Source organism: Scyliorhinus canicula, chromosome 3 (genome assembly GCF_902713615.1).
Source record: "Scyliorhinus canicula chromosome 3, sScyCan1.1, whole genome shotgun sequence".
Taxonomy (NCBI): domain Eukaryota; kingdom Metazoa; phylum Chordata; class Chondrichthyes; order Carcharhiniformes; family Scyliorhinidae; genus Scyliorhinus; species Scyliorhinus canicula.
Genome location: NC_052148.1, coordinates 271,614,918 through 271,634,174, shown reverse-complemented (window position 1 = coordinate 271,634,174; position 19,257 = coordinate 271,614,918). Strand labels below are relative to the sequence as shown.

The 19,257-nt window shown below is 48.4% G+C and overlaps 1 protein-coding gene across 13 annotated transcripts in view; it reads left to right on the top strand.

The window, feature by feature from the left end:
• The window catches only part of LOC119963540 (electrogenic sodium bicarbonate cotransporter 1-like), a 296,890-nt gene extending 286,742 nt beyond the window's left edge, over positions 1–10,148 (top strand). For 5 of the 13 annotated variants that reach the window (XM_038792819.1, XM_038792826.1, XM_038792825.1 and 2 more), the window contains 2 exons: positions 7,196–7,275; positions 9,803–9,911. In XM_038792819.1, the coding sequence (XP_038648747.1) occupies positions 7,196–7,275; positions 9,803–9,911 (189 nt within the window). Of the gene's footprint in view, positions 1–3,327; positions 3,407–3,713; positions 3,772–7,195; positions 7,276–9,802 lie in introns of those variants that run through there. The other 8 variants (XM_038792823.1, XM_038792828.1, XM_038792827.1 and 5 more) reach the window with 6 other exon arrangements.
• The last annotated feature ends 9,109 nt before the right edge of the window (positions 10,149–19,257 follow it).

Below are 19,257 nucleotides of genomic sequence, written 5' to 3'. Positions count from 1 at the left end.
CACTTCCTCCCCGTGTCTGCGTGGGTTTCCTCCGGGTGCTCCGGTTTCCTCCCACAGTCCAAAGATGTGCGGGTTAGGTGGATTGGCCATGATAAATTGCCCGTAGTGTCCTAAAAAAAAGTAAGGTTAAGGGGGGGTTGTTGGGTTACGGGTATAGGGTGGATACGTGGGTTTGAGTAGGGTGATCATTGCTCGGCGCAACATCGAGGGCCGAAGGGCCTGTTCTGTGCTGTACTGTTCTATGTTCTCTGTTCTAATTGCCAAGCGTCATTTTGGGCCTGTTTGCTGGGATGTTTTCTGTCGGCCTTTTGGGTGAGAACGTCACCGGTTCCCACCCACACCTGGTCGTTGTTTTGGGCCTTGGGGAGTTTCTCGGCGGTCACGCCCGCTCTCAGAAGTTTCTTCATCACTGGGGAGCTAAACGCGTCGGCGATGCCGGCTCCCCAGAGATCGGGCTTCCATTCTCATTGGGTACCCCAATCTCTCGCCAAGCCTGAGGGTCCCCCCCCCCCCATCCATGGACAATGTCACCCCCCCCCCCCCCCAACACACACACACTTGGGCACATAGCCCCACAGCCCCCCAAGTGAGAACATCCATTATGGGGTTGCTGAGAGACCCCCCCCACCCCCTCCTTTCCCCCAAACCTGTTGGACTTTAACCTGGTGATGTAAGACTTCTTTCTGTGCTCACCCCAGTCCAGCGCCGGCATCTCCACATCCTGGCCAACAGCAGCTGTGTATGGATGGCGATGCTATCAGCCCTTGAGTCAGTATTTGCTGCTTATGGGCTCGGAGCCCATTGGCAAATGTTGCCGGTTGTATAGTGCTTGGCGACAAGAGGAACGGAGGGATAGATATTTGGAATATGCAGTGCTAAATTTAATTGTTTCCACAGCAGGAGCAAAAAAAAAATATGCGCTGATATATAACAAAGTACTGCAGATGCTGGAAGTCTGAAAGAGAAACAGAAATGCTCTTCAGGCCCGGCAGCATCTGTGGGAAGAGAACCAGGTTAATGTTTCAGGCCAGTGACCTTCCATCAGGGATCAAAATGCACCCTGTTTCAGGAAGTTTGTGAGGTGAAAACTTAACTGTTGATCCCCATGTTTCCTGGTGAACTATGAGGAACACTGATATCGCACATTGACTGGGTTGAGACAGAAAATAATCTTTATTATTGCCACAAGTAAGCTTACGTTAACACTGCAATGAAGTTACTGTGAAAATCCCCTTGCTCTGACGGCAAGTGCAATACCACCATTACTTTTGTCAACGTGAACACTTTTCCAGTTCAAATGCTTAACTCTACCCTGTTCACATTTTGGATTGAGAATTATGGTGGCTAACTCTGGTGGTCAAATGCAACCAATTTTCCATTTTCCAATTAGTTGCTTCCTGGTTGCCAGTTGAGGGGCGGCATGGTGACGCAGTGGTTAGCACTGCTGCCTCACGACACCAAGGACCCGGGTTCGAATAACGGCCCCGGGTCACTGTCCGTGTGGAGTTTACACATTCTCCCCGTGTCTGCATGGGTCTCACCCCACAACCCAAAAAATGTGCAGTGTCGGTGGATTGGCCACGCTAAATTGCCCCTTAATTGGAAAAAAAATAATAGGTACTCTAAATTTTTTTTTTAATTGATTGTTAGTTGAGCGGGTTATTGTTCTTCATCTCTGATAGCCTAATGAACAAAACAAGGGGTTTTCCTCATGCTGCTGCGATTTTGCAATGCCGCTTTGCTTGCACAATGTCCCAGAGAATGAGTTTGAACTCTAGGAGACACCAGGCCATTTCTACCGAGAATACTGTTGATGCAGCTCCTCGGCCTAGCCAGTGGGGAGAGAGTTTAAGGCAGTTTCAGGTTAACTCTCACTTCCTCCTCTCTTGGTTAAGCCTGGAAATCTCCCAATCTAAGGTTGCAGTCAACACAAGGTTCAAACAAAAATGCAGCCCACCACCACCCTCACAAGGGGCAATGATGCCCTTGAGACCATTGTCCATGTCCCATGCATCAACAAGAAGGAAATGGAGGTGACCATTCTTGCTGCCTGGATTATTACCACTCACCAGGGCAACAATAAGGAAGAAATTCTGATATTAGCACCAAAACATCAAGGGATTAGCCAACAATAATTTGATTCACATGTATAGAAGGTGACTGCAATATCTGAAAATATTCCCTTTGGGAAATGCTGTTCTCAAAGTCAAGTTAAAAAGTATTGTATATCATACCAGATTACATCCTGACATGTCAGATGCTGAAAACCAAATTATTGTTATTCTAAGGATTGTATTAAAACAGAGTCTTAACCGTTAACATAGTTTGCCATTCTAAGATATGGCTCCAGTTTTCCATGTGCTGTGTGTTGCTGCTTTGTTTAATATGTCTTCTGAAATGTTTTACAGTTTTGGGTTACGTTTCTGCTCTTTCTTGTACGACCATGGCCCTGTGGGTGAAGCTTTGTTACACTCCCATCCAGCCAGCCTCTGATTCTGCCACATGTCATCACTCATACCTGTAGTCTCCATGTAACCCTCAATGCCAATGTAACTACGGTGATGCCACCAGGCTGCGTCATGATTCCTGCCGCCAGTCTCTGTAAATCTCTTGACGCATCTCTACAATTTTGTTTTATTTGTCCTGTTCCACACCTTGCCCAAACGAGATTCTCCTATCTGATAAGCAACTAACAACCATTACATTTCTTCAGCTGTTTCTTATTCCATTCTGAACTCGCAGCTAAGGCCATCAGGAAATTTGGGCTTGCCAGCCACAGACGTACCAAACAGACTCCTCACATAGAGACGAAAAACATCAACATTGTTTAGTAAGGGCAGCACGGTGGCCTAGTGGTTAGCATAACCGCCTCACGGCGCTGAGGTCCCAGGTTCGATCCCGGCTCTGGGTCACTGTCCGTGTGGAGTTTGCACATTCTCCCCGTGTCTGCGTGGGTTTCGCCCCCACAACCCAAAAATGTGCAGAGTAGGTGGATTGGCCACGCTAAATTGCCCCTTAATAGAAAAAATAATTGGGTAATCTAAATTTATAAAAAAAAAAAACATTGTTTAGTAGACAGATTACAATCCTGACTGGCCCATCTCTCAGTGATAGCGACACTGATGTGAAATAACTAACAATACAGCTAATGAAGAGAATAACAAATGCATCCGAGGATTTATATTGGTCTCTGAGCCTCGAATCCCACACATCATACTCTCACCCTTCTGAAGTGGCCAGTCATGTGTTAATTCACAATCAGTATTTTACAGTATTTTCCAGCTTGCAGTTTAGTATGTTTAAGCATTGTAAACATTTCCTTCACAGTCTGATTACCCATATTCAGAAAAAGTTCCTGCTATTAATATTTCAATGGACTTGATGGAACAAGAACCCTTCCTGAGCAGTGAGTAAAACCTTCTGCCTGCCTGACTTCCATTCATTTCAGTGAGAACGGGCTTGCCATTTTTTTTCCCTCACCCCCTTTATTCTGATCCACATCAAATGGTGCCTCTGGCTGTCTTACTTCCTTTGCATCACCCACTCTCTCTACCCCTTTCCCTTCTGTGCCTCATACTAATTGTTGCAGCCCCCTGTGCTGTGGGTTTGTTCGACAATCATCAACTAACCATGCTTCGCTGGAAGCTTAGTTTCACCGATTTCTAACCGTGCACCTTTTGTCTTCCTTTGCTGTCATTCACTTTGCGTTTCAGGTCAGTGAATTCCTTTAATCTGCTCGCAAGCCCTTTCTTCTAATCAGAGTACAAAATGGTTATTGTAACACAATGCTCACACCCTGACCTAGCAGAGCGCTCAGTGTGGGAGTGCAAATGGGTTTCTACGCCAGTTGTTCCCGACTGCCTGTTAACAGTGCATGGATAGTGATTTGTTGCTTTCCGCAATCACTTTGCAAATCTCTTATTCAACCTGCAGCCTCCCCACACAGTAGGAGCATGGATATCTGCCCATGTTGTAGGGAGAACCATGGGCTGGTCATACACGTAAAATATTGCACCACACATACCCTTCCTGCTCCACTATTTATAAATCGTGGGTAAACTTTGACATCAATCCACTTCCCCCACCCTATCGCCATATCCCTTCAGGGTGCAAAGTTTTAGTCTTAAACAGCTGACCATCCAAATCCCTCTGAGCGCGAGATCCAAAGGCTTTGCAGAGCCCGTGAGTGAAGAAATTGCTTCTCGGCCCTAAACGGCCGACGCCTTATTCTGAGAACATTGTAAAGAGGGCGTCTACTCTCGAGGTCCCAGTGTGGCCAATCGTAGCAGGGCCCTCATGAATTCTGCAAGAGTCACTGTAAGAAGGCTTACAACACCAGGTTAAAGTCCAACAGGTTTGTTTCAAACACTAGCTTTTGGAGCACTGCTCCTTCCTCAGGTGAATCATTCACATGTGGAAGGAGCTGCTCTCCGAAAGCTAGTGTTTGAAACAAACATGTTGGACTTTAACCTGGTGTTGGAAGACTTCGTACTGCGCTCACCCCAGCCCAACGCCGGCATCTCAACGTCACGGCAAGAATCACTGGCAGGGGACAAAGTGATCATGTCGTGTACTCTGTGGCTCTTTTGTTTGGAAAACCTTTTCCAAAAAATGAAAGGGAGGAGTCACAATGACACCTGTAAGAACAGGAAGCAGGTATGCACAGGCCGAGGTACAACATCCACCTTGTACCGCGAGGAAAGGCCGGGTTTGTTTTCACACGCTTCCTTTTTGGGGGTGAGTTCCACGGCCCCAATATTGGCCGGGAAGTCGCTGGGTGGGCGAGGCGGGAATGGGAGAAAGAACGGCAGTGAGGGAAAACACAGCAAGGCCGAGGGACAAGGTTGGGGCCTCATTACAAACATTCTTCTCTTTCCCCCCCCTGGGAGCCAGGCAAACTGGAGGCCTCAGCTGGAATAGACCCCAGCGGGAGAGGGAGCACGAGAGATCGGGCTGGAATTGAGCGCGGGGCGTGAGATAGGGGTACTGACTTTCTGGAGCCAGCAAATCCTGACTCCCTTTCACCCACAGGCCTGGGACATGCACGCAGCCACTGTTAAACCTTGAACTGGATTCCCAAACTTCAGCGTTGGGATTTCAGGAAGAATCCAGCCTCTCAAGACTGGCTCACTCATAGGACTCACCAGCTTCGGCTGCTAATGTGTTAATATGGTTGGGAATGCGTTCCCTGTTTATAATTTAAAATTCACTCTTCCTGGCACTACCCCACCCACATCAAGGCTATAATGCACTGTTTAACAGCCTGGGCATTTGAGAGACGAGGACGATTAGATGATGGTCTCTCATCGATTGCAAGTCGAGTTTGGAACGTGAAATGCGAAGAACATTATTCACTGATGACCAGCCTACACAGCCCTTTACTCCAATCCCGCCTGATGACCGAATCTAGAGTATCTCTAACACATGTTCAATGCTGATTTAAAACCTAGTCCAAATTGACATTCTACTGCGATTTCAGTCTTTCCTGGCCCCGTGGGTCATCCTGGGCAGGAGGGTGGGTCCATCTCTACCCAATGTGTGCTCCCCACATCCAAACAACATGATGAGATTTTTAGGTGAATGTTCAGCACCTGGTTCTCCCAGAATTGAAAGACCTTCAGTGTGTGGAGGATCCATAATATTTACAGGATGTGGAAGGTCACGACGGGTAGGCAATCCACCTCCTTCGAATCATTCACATTTGAAGTACTCGTGTTTGATTTGTGTATTCCAATCTTGGTCAATGAAATTGATGTCCATGCATTGAAATCTGCTTGCTCGCGCCTTCAGAATATGCGCACAGTGGGTGGGATCCTCCAGTCTCGTTCTGTTGCGAACGGGAACTAAAAATTTGGCATTGCGGCCAGAATTCCACTCATTCTCAGTGGGCTCCGGAAAATCCCAGCCGCAAATCAGGACTCAAAACTTCAGCCGGGCCTGAGGCAATATTTTGATTGGTGATGGGTCATGATTCTTTTTTAAAATTTAATTTAGAGTACCCAATTCATTTTTTCCAATTAAGGGGCAATTTAGCGTGTGCAATCCACCTACCCTGAACATCTTTGGGCTGTGGGGGCGAAACCCACGCAGACACGGGGAGAATGTGCAAACTCCACGCGGACAGTGACCCAGAGCCGGGATCGAACCTGGGACCTCGGCGCCGTGAGGCAGCAGGGCTAACCCACTGCGCCACCCTGCTGCCCCCCGGGTCATGATTCTTAATCATTAGGGCAGCACGTGGCACAGTGGTTAGCACTGCTGCCTACGGCGTTGAGGTCCCAGGTTCGAATCCCGGCCCTGGGTCACTGTCCGTGTGGAGTTTGCACATTCTCCCCGTGTCTGCGTGGGTTTCACCCCCACAACCCAAAGATGTGCAGGGTAGGTGGATTGGCCACGCTAAATCGGCCCTTAATTGGAAAAAAAAATAATTGGGTACTCCAAATTAAATAAAAATGATTTTTAATCATGTGTGCTGTATCTTTGTTTAGACAAATGTCAGGTTTATTGGTGCTAAATCACTCATTAACTTCAAAGACTTGGTGCCCCATTCAATCTCAGCTTTCTGCACTGGTTTGTGTCAACACTGCAGCTCTGGACAGACGGCGAGATTGGGGTGTTATTATCAGCCTAGCTAATCTTTCCACCTCAATCTGAATTGAAGGAGAAATCCTGCCATTTGGATGTATGAAGGACCTCGGATCTGTCGGGGACTGGCTGGGGAGCAGCGACAATTCACAGGTGGACACGGAAGCAGAATCTGGGTGGACAATAAACTAATGCCTTTTGGCCATGTGCAGTAAGTTAGTGGATTTGATAAACACGGGCTTCACGCTGTTGGAGGCATTTAAGGCTTTGGAGATCAAGACTGATTTGAAAATTTGGGTCACACACAAAACTCTTGCGACAAATTGATCCTCCCCTTAGCCCCAGTTTCTCCTAATCTCCACATTAATTGAAGTCCCTCACCCTGATACCATTCCAGTAAACCTCCTCGACACCTCTGCTCCAAGGCCTTGACATCCTACCTCAGTATGGAGTCCAGAGTGGCAGCACATTCGATTTTCCGGTCATAGAAACAGACGTGGGGAATGGAAGGTGGAAGTGTCCCCCTTCGGGTTAGTATTCTGCACAGAACAATGGCTGTATAAATCCTGCCAATACCTGAAGTGACCAACAGTGTCCCTTTTTCATTCAGAAGAAAAGCCCCCGATGTTCCTTGAACGACATACTTCATGCTGATCCAATTCCTCCCTTTCAGCCAATCAATATGCCAAGGTAAGTGGAGCACTGCTTCTCGTTGCTGGTCGATTGGGCACTGGTTACAGTGGGCACTGAATCGCGTGTGTGTTTCTGGGGAACAATGTTTCTGGCAGAATTATTAATTTGCTCGAAGGGTCATGAGGGGTTTGAAGAATATGATGACGGGATTTGCTCTTCCCATATTTTCTGGATATATATGAATGAGGCAAATCCAAATGGAACGCAAGTTGCAGGATTTTCTGCCAGAGACGGGGTTGAGGATATAAAATAAATGCAATGGCTTGCAACATCAGGGAGGCACAGTGGTTAGCACTGCTGCCTCACAGCACCAGGGACCCAGGTTCAATTCCAGCCTCGGGTGACTGTGCGGTGTTTGTACATTCTCTTTTTTTTTAGAAAATATTTTATTGAGGCATTTATAATTTGAACACTTTTCAACAACAACATCCAACAGAGACAGAACCCACAACAAAACAACCATCACCCCCCCCCCCCCTCCCCCTGAACACGAACCCCAGCCCTCCCACCATTGGCTTTCCTGAGTTCGTACATTCTCCCCGTGTCCGCATAGGTTTCCTCCGGGTGCTCCGGTTTCCTCCCACAGTCCAAAGATGTATGGGGTAGGTGGATTGGCCATGCTAAATTGCCCTGTAGTGTCCAGGGATGTGCAGGTTAGGTTGTGAGGTTGTTGGGAATAGGGCGGGTGGAGTGTTCATTTGAAGGGTCAGTGCAGACTCGATGGGCCGAAAGGCCTCCTTCTGCACTGTATGGATTCTATGATTCCATGATATTCTAAAGAGCTTACAGTCAATGAAGTACTTTTCAAATGTAGTCATAGGCAATATAGCACGTGTGTCCAATACAGCACGTGTGTCCAATATAGCACGTGTGTCCAATATAGCACGTGTGTCCAATATAACACGTGTGTCCAATAGAGCGCAGGATCTTTAGTCTTTGGAATTCTATTACCCAGACAGCAATGAGATCTGGGTCACTGAATATCTTTTAAGGCGGAGTAAGATACTTTTGATTGCCAAGAGGGTTAAGGGTTATGGGGGAAAGGCAGGAAAGTGGAGATAAGGCTACAATGACATCAGCCATGATCTTATTGGATGGCGGCGCAGAATCGATGGGCCGAATGGACTACACCCACTCCTTTTCCTTATGATCTTATTCTCGCGACTCTCTGGGTAAACAAGTTTCTCCTGAATTCCCCATTGGATTTATTAGTGATGGTCTTATATTTATGTCCCTTAGTTTTTGTCCCCACATAAATGGAACCTTCTACTCCACATCAACCCTGTGAAACACCTTCAGAATTTTACAAGTCTCCATCTAGTCAAAGCTCACTTTTCCCTTTTCTAGAGAGAGGAGCCCCAGCCTTTCCTGAGAAACAACCTCTTGGTTTTGGTCCTATTCGTGTAAATCTTTTTTGCACTTTCTCCAGCGTCTATGTCCTTTTTATAATTTGGCGAGCAGAACTGTTCGCAACATTCCAAGCGTGGCTTAGCCAAGGTTCCGTCCAATTTTAACACAACCGCTCCGCAATTCAATCCTATTCCTCAGTTCTGCACCATTCTCAGGGGTTTTGGAATGCAACCCTGCGTAGTTATGCTTGAAATTTACTCCTTGTTGTTTGGGTGTGAGCACTTCCCCATGTCTAAAACATCAGCCTATTGGTTGGGAAGGAAGTGCAGACCAGTAAAATTATTCCCTGCTGGCAATGTTACAAAGTATACCATCAAGAAATAGGTGTATTATGTCAGCACGCCAATCAGGAGGTAGGCATATTAATCATTAATTTTTCTTTTGTATAGTGTGTGGGTTAACCCTGACCCCTTGAAATGTCAGAAACTGTTTACTATACAAGACAGTTGCTAACGTCCAGATACACTAATGTCAACCATTCCTCTGCTGAGGCAAAATAAAGGCCCTGGAAGTCTGGAGGAGGCGGAGGAGTTGGAGAAACTTCCCTAGTTAGCGATTCATCAGAGCTGAAGCCGGGCCTGTCCTCAGCTGATAGTACCATGCCCAATTTAGTGTCGGTGTGTGGCATGTTGGCAATAATGGAGGGTAGAAACTGTGGTTGCCTTGTTTGTGTTTGGCTATCATGGGACCAATCCTAGTGTCACATTCCCAGCTGAGAGGGGACTAACTCTGACCAGGATCGAATCGAACCGCCTGCTCCTTTAAGAGCCCAGTCAGTAACCAGAGGGACACAGATTTCAACCACTGGTGGAAGAGGCAGAGAGGAGATGAGGAGAATTTCTTTTAACTCAGGTGTGCTGCCTGAAAGGGTGGTGGAAACAAATTCAACAGTAACTTGCAAAAAGAAATTGGATAAATACTTGGAAAGGAAAGAAATTACAGGTTTACAGGGAAAGGTCGATGAGGGGGTTGGCAGAGCTCGTACGAGGGGCCGAATGGCCTCCTTCGGGTGCTGCGTGATCCTAATCTCGAAAAGAAGGTAGTATCTTTGGGTGCGTTATTTCCAGGTCAGACACTGGTTATTTATTCTCTCTCTCTCTGCATTTATTTCCAGCCCTCCGACCACCCCAGTCAGAAACGTGCCTCAAATAAGGATAGAGCTTGAGCCTGATTGTGAGACAGGCTACTTCTGGAGGAGCAGAGGGACTGAAACAGCACTATAACTCTCCACTCCCAGCGGACACTCAACATGCTCCTACTGCCAACTCTTTTGAGGCGACACCCTCACTCGGCCGCCACGCGAAGGAATGGCTCCGCGGGGTTACATCCCGGGGGGGGGGGGACGAAGCATCGCCTCTATTCTTCTCTGTTTTCTTTCTCCCTCTTTCGGAATTCTTCTCTCCGGACTAGCTTCCTTCTCGAAGAACAAAAGAGATACGGGATGAGGTGAAGATGGGTGTGGGGGGTGATGGGGGGGGGGGGGGGGGAGGTTGGCGGGGGGGGGCTGCGGTTGGTGGGGGCAGATTTCTATGGTACGCCACAATAGTGAGGGCACTGCCCACCACCAACAACCCCCTCCCCACCCTTTCCCCTTCACTGGAAGGCACCAGCTGTGATGGATTAATGGGGCCCGCCTGCTCCTTTAAGAGCCCAAATGATGGACTATTGCTCTTTGGGCCACTCGCTGGGAATTGCTGACTATGCAAAGTTTCTTTCCCAATGACACTTTCGCCCTGTCTACTGGGAAACAAATGATTACAGACACACCGTAATCTCATCATGCCTAACCGCTCATATTGGTGTTCTGTTATTGCTTGTCGCTCTTTGTTATAATTACTGTTAATGGAATACATTTTTCCTATAGCAGGAAACGCTGTCTGTAGTCAGACATAGCTCTACCTCTTATTTTTAGAAGGCCAGAAATTGTGTGCAAGTGAATATTACTGTATACTATGGTGATTATTAACCTCAATCTAAAGGGCAAAAGCGTAGGACTCTGTAGAATACTAACGCACTTCAAAATACCTTGGTTGCCCTTTCTGGAGTTTTTAAAAGGATTAAAATTATATTATTATAAGCAGGCGATATATTTGTCAGCAGGCAGTAATTTAAATAATTATTTTTAGGAAGCCTTTTTCTTTGTACCGTCTTTAGCCCCATCCTGGCATGTGGGTTGGTGGGTTGGATTTGGTGATTTTATTTAACTTTGTCTAATCCGGGACCAATTTGCTCATTTTTCCTTTGCTTTTGTGACTCAGCTTGTTCTGTGTTTTGCTAATGCTGCTATTAAACGGTTCGGTTGCCCTGGCCCCCTCCACCCCTGTCCTCTCCTTTGCCTCCCCACTCCCCAAGGGCAGTCATCTTGGAAGGGGACATCTTAGTTAATTAAAGTTGACTTGAATGCTAAAGCGGGAGGTGCTCACTTTCTGGAGTAACTGAACATTTCTTCTCTCCGTTAAAGATAGAAACAGACAACAGTCCACCCAATTCAGAGGCAACGTCCTCCCCAAACAAGGGTCAGATCAAAGGCCTCACCTTCATCTTCTGTTGTAAGTTATGCATTACTTTGGCACCAGTTACAAAGGATGGAAGGTCCCCTGATTTTCGTATACTCGGCAGTTGCCATAGGTTCCATCCAAGGACCATCGGAGGAAGAGGAGGCAATTCAGTCCCTCCAGCCTCTTTGGCCAGTCAATGTGATTATGGCTGATCTTTACATTCATTCCATTTATTGCTGCCTTGGTTCCTTAACCTATCAATAACTTTGTCTGACAAAAATCTTATTATTATCAGTTTAGATATTTTTAATGCTTCCTGACGCTGCCCCCGAACATTCTGGTCCTAGTTTTGCGGTTTTTTTGCGGAGCCCTTTGTTCAGAACACCACCCACTAGAGGAGACAGTCTCTCTCCCATTGAGTCATTTACTCATCGTAAGCACTTCCTGCATCTCCTAGATCCTGATGTGAAAACGAGCTGCTGGGAGTGCCCTTGTCAAATATCTTTACATCAGTCAGGAGGTGGGAGCAAATTTTGGTTGGAACACATGTTGTCTGGAACACCTCACTCACCTGAATGATGTCTGGGACATCTCACTCACCTCGCATTACCCTTCCAATATTCCAAACATTTAAAGGATGGAATATTGGGCACATTGCATTACGATTGTGTGATCCGTCCCTCACCTGGTCTTCCTCTCTCTCTATTCAACTCATATCAATAACGTAAATACAAACGCACAAAGGAAGGAATTGGCCCCAATGTTTCACTGTAACTGGAAATTTAAGCGGCATCTCTCCCATCCCATAATAGTCAAATGCTGCAGTTGCCAGTGAAGTAGGGGAGAATCTTCCTGCACAGAATTATAGCACAGAAGGAGGACCTTCAGCCCATCATGTCTGTGCTAGCTCTCCAGGAGTGGAATATACCCTTGTTCCATTCTTCTGCGTTCTACCTGCATATTCTTCCTTTTCAGATTGGAAACCAATCCCCTCTTGGACCTTCCTCCACCTCACTCCGGCAGTGCATTCCAAAGCCAAAACATACGCTCAGAAGGACAAACCCAATCTTCTATTTATTAAACATCCGATACTGTTCCAATGCTTTGAATGAGTGGGGAGGACGAGTTGTGGTGAGTGGGGGTGATGTGAAATGTTGCTGATGTAAAAGGGTTATCCCTAACCCTGGCCCCGTTCCCATGCTGTTGAGCGATGCCTGATATTTATTGATTACTTCCGAGGGGTATTTCTTACTGAGCCTGTGCGGCAGACAGGGAACCTCGCTGAATGCGATCTTGTATCATCAGGAAACTTTGGGTTTGTGTGCTAATTGTAATAGACCAGGGGCAGTGAAGGGAATGGGATAGGGCAGTGAGGAATGGGAGCAAAGATTGTGAGGAGTTGGTGGGGGGTGGGGTGGGGGGGGGGGGGGACATGGGCATGGGACAGGGGTTGGGAAAGAGGGATGGGAGGGGAAATGGGGTTGCGGTTGGGTGATGTTGAGGGGAGGAAATGGGAGGAAAGATTCATCTACCAAGAGCCGTGATTTGCCCCTAGGAAATAACAACTTTTGTGCAATTGAACATCTACTAGGTACTGCAGAAACCACAGCAACAGTCTGTCATATAATTATCGAGCACATGCTAGTTCTCAGACACTGCAGAATTTAAATAATCCTGAGACATGATTTATTAAGGCCTTTCTTTGTAACATCAGCAACAATCATTACTGAAGATTGTTCTGAGAATACTCCTCATATCTTACATGTTAGAAGTTGCCCATTGTTTGATAATCACTTGAGCACTGCTGTCTGGAAAGGAGATCTCAGAACATCCAGTTTAATTAAAAAGATTATACAGAAGGGGTAAGTCCTGAAAGATGTGCTTGTTAGGTAATTTGGGCTTTCTGAATTTTCCCTCTGTGTACCCAAACAGGCTCCAGAGTGTGGCGACTCGGGGATTTACGCAGTAACTTCTTTCCAGTGTTAATGTAAGCCTACTTGTGACACCGATAAAGATTATTATTATTGACTTTCCCACTCCTGGCACAGAGCATCTTGAGCCACAGAACAAATCAAAATACTGGGCAGTCATTGAGTAGCCCACCTGGTACCCCGAGGGAAGCTGAGGTCTACGACTGTTGACAGTGTGATTCCGCCCTCGGCTGGCATTATCAATCTCCAAAGAATGTCAAACCAGCATCCCATCGAATTCCACGGATTTCCTGCAACTGCGATGGAATTTGGGAAGGAACTTTGACTCTCTGAAGTGCAACAGGCAAATGCTGGTGTGTAATGTTTATTTATAATCCATGTCTGAACATCCTCGCATGAAGTACAGGAAACACACCCCAGAAATTCAATGCACATGTTGTCTTGCGTGGAAACTATGGGAAAGATCCCGGGTGGGATTGTCCGTCGGCGGGATACTCCGCTTTGCCGGCAGCGCATTTCCCGACGGCGTGGGGGTGGCCACAATGGGCAATCCCATCGGCCGGCTGCCGGGATGGAGAATCCCACTGCCGGCTGGGAGGCGCGCTGCGCCCGAAGGTGGGTCTGGCGGGACAGAGAATCCGCCCCCCCTCCCCATGTTCCAGCTTTCCCAGGTGCTGCACTGGGAAAATCGCCGGGTGAAGAAAACGGCAGAATTTTCAACAACAACATCTCACAATTGGATAACGCCTTTCACGCAATAAAAATGTCCCAAGCTCCTTCAGAGGAGCCTTGACAGACTGAAATTGACACCAAGCCATGTATAAGGAGATATTGGGAAAGGTGGGGTAGGTTCGAAGGATGGAGGAGAATGGTGGGGAGACTGGTAACCCAGAAGAATGGTGGGGAGACTGGTTTAGAGAGGGGATTCCAGAGTTTAGAACGTTGCTAAAGGCAGTGCCACAACAGGGGAACGAAGGATGTACCAGTGACAGAGATGTCAGAGAGATATGGGGCTGGAGGAGGCTACAAAGGTGGGGGTGGGGAGGCCAGAGAAGGGTTTGAACACAGGCGAGAATATAAAATCTGAGGCAGTTCTAGACAGGGAGTGAGCGTAGATCGGCGATCACAGGGGTGATGGGTGGGTAGGAATCCCGGGATTTAATGCGACATGCATTCCCAATTCCCAGATTGCACGTAAATGTGCTTACTTCAGCAAAGAAAGGTCTTCCAATCTGTCGATATACTTGAAATGCATTGACTACTGAATCACTTCAATCACTTACAGGGGTATCACAAACTTCATTATTTTGTATTGAGTTTATTTTGTTGTAATTCTTTAGGGGGGGGGAGGAGGGGCAAGGAATGGAATGTGTATGCACAGATGAACTTTTCCTCTGTATCTCTTTTCATTGTAACTTCATCCCTGTGTGTATATTTGTAATCTTTTCATATGCACCTTGAGCCACTTAAATCACTAATGATCTCACCAGGGCCTGTGATTGCCTTGTACGAGAAATATAAGAAGATTCTAATTAACGGTAGTTTGACACGTATGAACAAGAGCAGCAGTGATATTTTCTTGATGAGTTTCTAAAAATTGCAGCGCTGTGAAGTATCAGATTAATGTAGTATTATACAAATCTTCATTTTTTTCAGTGCTAGCAATGACGATTTTGTTTTTTAAAAATCAGAAGGGCAGAATCAATTGGGGAAGATTTCACATTTTTTGCAGATCGAGTAAATGTGGGAAAAATAAAGCAATTTTATGCACTACATTTCTTCATGTGTCTGTGTTGATTTAACATTAAAAAGGTGGAGCGATGGGGCGCGGGAATGTGGGACGCTCCGTCAGAGAGTCATCGCAGCCACAATGACCTTCTTCATTGTTGGAAAATTTGAGGGCAGCACGGTGGCCTAGTGGTTAGCACAACCGCCTCACGGCGCTGAGGTCCCAGGTTCGATCCCGGCTCTGGGTCACTGTCCGTGTGGAGTTTGCACGTTCTCCCCGTGTCTGCATGGGTTTCGCCCCCACAACCCAAAAATGTGCAGAGTAGGTGGATTGGTCACGCTAAATGGCCCCTTAATTGGAAAAAATAATTGGCTAATCTAAATTTTAAAAAAAAAAATTGTTGGAAAATTTGATATCAACAGACCCCAAAAAGAGTTGATGTGTTCATGACTGGTTAGCCCAGATATACATGGGCGGCACGGTAGCACAGTGGTTAGCACAGTTATTCACAGCGCCAGGGTCCCAGGTTCGATTCCCGGCTTGGGTCACTGTCTGTGTGGAGTCTGCACGTTCTCCCCGTGTCTGCGTGGGTTTCCTCCGGATGCTCCGGTTTCCTCCCACAGTCCAAAGATGTGCAGGATAGGTGGATTGGCCACGCTAAATTTCCCCTTAGTGTCCAGAAAGGTTAGGTGGGGTTACTGGATTACGGGGATAGGGTGGAGGTGTGGGCTTAAGTAGGGTGCTCTTTCCAAGGGCTGGTGCACACTTGATGGGCCAAATGTTCTCCTTTTGCACTGTAAGTTCTATGATTCTACATGAAGACCTGCTCAGTCACTACCAGTGAAGGCTGTATATTATACATCTCTGCCCAGGACTGAGATGAAGAAAAATATCTTCGCCCAAAGGGTTGTAAATCCTTGTAATTCTCAGTTCAGGTGGTGGTGGAAAGTGACATAAAAATGCTACAAGTATTGCTGAAGAAAGAGACGCGTGTCAAAGTTTTTTGGCTTGCACTGATCAGGTCAGTTCTCAAGAATACCAAATTTCAAAGGAGCAACAATTAGCATTGCATGAGAAAAGGCTTCTGATTGGTTAGGAAGTTGACTCTGATTGGTCGAGGTATTGCCATGGAGAATGCACCAGGGATCTATTGTCTCTCATTCTTTTCTTAATAAATTGCTGATCCCTTTGAAATTTGCAATTCTTGTGTCTGACCTGATGAGTGTAAGAGGAAAAGTTTCGACAGCGCGTCTCACTTTTCAGCAAAACATATGCAAATCATTTTTTTCTTCAAGTTGAGCTGTGGGACTTGTTAGATCTCCACCATAGTGTCCCATGATGATAGCAGCCTGATCTGTTTCAGGGCTGGTGTCAAGCACCAAGGCATTCCGCCCTATTGCCACGCTTTCCTTAAACTATTTTTATTCGAGGCATTTTCCGTTTTACAAAGAAAAAAAGAGACAGAACATCAGAAACCAACCTTCACAAATCACATTGCACCCCCCCATCCCAGCCCCAACTGTAACAACACATCCACCCCCCATCCCAGCCCCAACTGTAACAACACATCCACCCCCCATCCCAGCCCCAACTGTAACAACAACCCCCCATCCCAACCCCAACTGTAACAACAACCCCCCCATCCCAACCCCAACTGTAACAACACATCCACCCCATCCCAGCCCCAACTGTAACAACAACCCCCCCATCCCAACCCCAACTGTAACAACACATCCACCCCCCATCCCAGCCCCAACTGTAACAACAACCCCCCCATCCCAGCCCCAACTGTAACAACACCCCCCCATCCCAGCCCCAACTGTAACAACAACCCCCCCATCCCAACCCCAACTGTAACAACACATCCACCCCCCATCCCAGCCCCAACTGTAACAACACATCCACCCCCCATCCCAGCCCCAACTGTAACAACAACCCCCCCATCCCAGTCACAACTGTAACAACAACCCCCCCATCCCAGCCACAACTGTAACAACAACACCCCCATCCCAGCCCCAACTGTAACAACAAACCGCCCATCCCAGTCCCAACTGTAACAACATCCCCCCCATCCCAGCCCCAACTGTAACAACACATCCACCCCCCATCCCAGCCCCAACTGTAACAACAAACCCCCCATCCCAGCCCCAACTGTAACAACATCCCCCCCATCCCAGCCCCAACTGTAACAAAACATCCACCCCCCATCCCAGCCCCAACTGTAACAACACATCCACCCCCCATCCCAGCCCCAACTGTAACAACAACCCCCCCATCCCAGCCACAACTGTAACAACACCCCCCCATCCCAGCCACAACTGTAACAACAACACCCCCATCCCAGCCCCAACTGTAACAACAAACCGCCCATCCCAGCCCCAACTGTAACAACCACACCCCCATCCCAGCCACAACTGTAACAACAACCCCCCCATCCCAGCCACAACTGTAACAACAACCCCCCCATCCCAACCCCAACTGTAACAACACATCCACCCCCATCCCAGCCCCAACTGTAACAACAACCCCCCCATCCCAGCCCCAACTGTAACAACAAACCCCCCCATCCCAGCCCCAACTGTAACAACAACCCCCATCCCAGCCCCAACTGTAACAACAAACCCCCCATCCCAGCCCCAACTGTAACAACAAACCCCCCATCCCAACCCCAACTGTAACAACAACCCCCCCATCCCAGCCCCAACTGTAACAACAACCCCCCCATCCCAGCCCAACTGTAACAACACCCCCCCCATCCCAGCCCCAACTGTAACAACAACCCCACCATCCCAGCCCCAACTGTAACAACAACCCCCCCATCCCAGCCCCAACTGTAACAACAACCCTCCCATCCCAGCCCCAACTGTAACAACCCCCCCATCCCAGCCCCAACTGTAACAACCCCCCCATCCCAGCCCCAACTGTAACAACAACCCCCCCATCCCAGCCCCAACTGTCACAACCCCCCCATCCCAGCCCCAACTGTAACAACAAACCCCCCCCCATCCCATCCCCAACTGTAACAACAACCCCCCCATCCCAGCCCCAACTGTAACAACAACACCCCCATCCCAGCCCCAACTGTAACAACCCCCCCCCATCCCAGCCCCAACTGTAACAACAAACCCCCCCATCCCAGCCCCAACTGTAACAACACCCCCCATCCCAGCCCCAACTGTAACAACAACCCCCCATCCCAGCCCCAACTGTAACAACCCCCCCCATCCCAGCCCCAACTGTAACAACAACCCCCCCATCCCAGCCCCAACTGTAACAACAAACCCCCCCATCCCAGCCCCAACTGTAACAACAAACCCCCCCATCCCAGCCCCAACTGTAACAAACCCCCCATCCCAGCCCCAACTGTAACAACAACCCCCCCATCCCAGCCCCAACTGTAACAACAACCCCCCCATCCCAGCCCCAACTGTAACAACAAACCCCCCCATCCCAGCCCCAACTGTAACAACCCCCCCCATCCCAACCCCAACTGCAACAACCCCCCCATCCCAGCCCCAACTGTAACAACAAACCCCCCATCCCAGCCCCAACTGTAACAACACCCCCATCCCAACCCCAACTGTAACAAACCCCCCCCCATCCCAGCCCCAACTGTAACAACAACCATCCCATCCCAGCCCCAACTGTAACAACAAACCCCCCCATCCCAGCCCCAAATATAACAACAACCCCCCCATCCCAGCCCCAACTGTAACAACAACCCCCCCATCCCAGCCCCAACTGTAACGACCCCCCCATCCCAGCCCCAACTGTAACAACCCCCCCATCCCAGCCCCAACTGTAACAACAACCCCCCCATCCCAGCCCCAACTGTAACAACAAACCCCCCCATCCCAGCCCCAACTGTAACAACCCCCCCCATCCCAGCCCCAACTGTAACAACAACCCCCCCATCCCAGCCCCAACTGTAACAATCCCCCCATCCCAGCCCCAACTGTAACAACAAACCCCCCCATCCCAGCCCCAACTGTAACAACCCCCCCATCCCAGCCCCAACTGTAACAACAACCCCCCCATCCCAGCCCCAACTGTAACAACAAACCCCCCCATCCCAGCCCCAACTGTAACAACAAACCCCCCATCCCAGCCCCAACTGAAACAACAAACCCCCCATTCCAGCCCCAACTGTAACAACCCCCCCATCCCAGCCCCAACTGTAACAACAAACCCCCCCATCCCAGCCCCAACTGTAACAACAACCCCCCCATCCCAGCCCCAACTGTAACAACAACCCCCCCATCCCAGCCCCAACTGTAACAACAACCCCCCCATCCCAGCCCCAACTCTAACAACAAACCCCCCCATCCCAACCCCAACTGTAACAACAACCCCCCCATCCCAACCCCAACTGTAACAACAAACCCCCCCATCCCAGCCCCAACTGTAACAA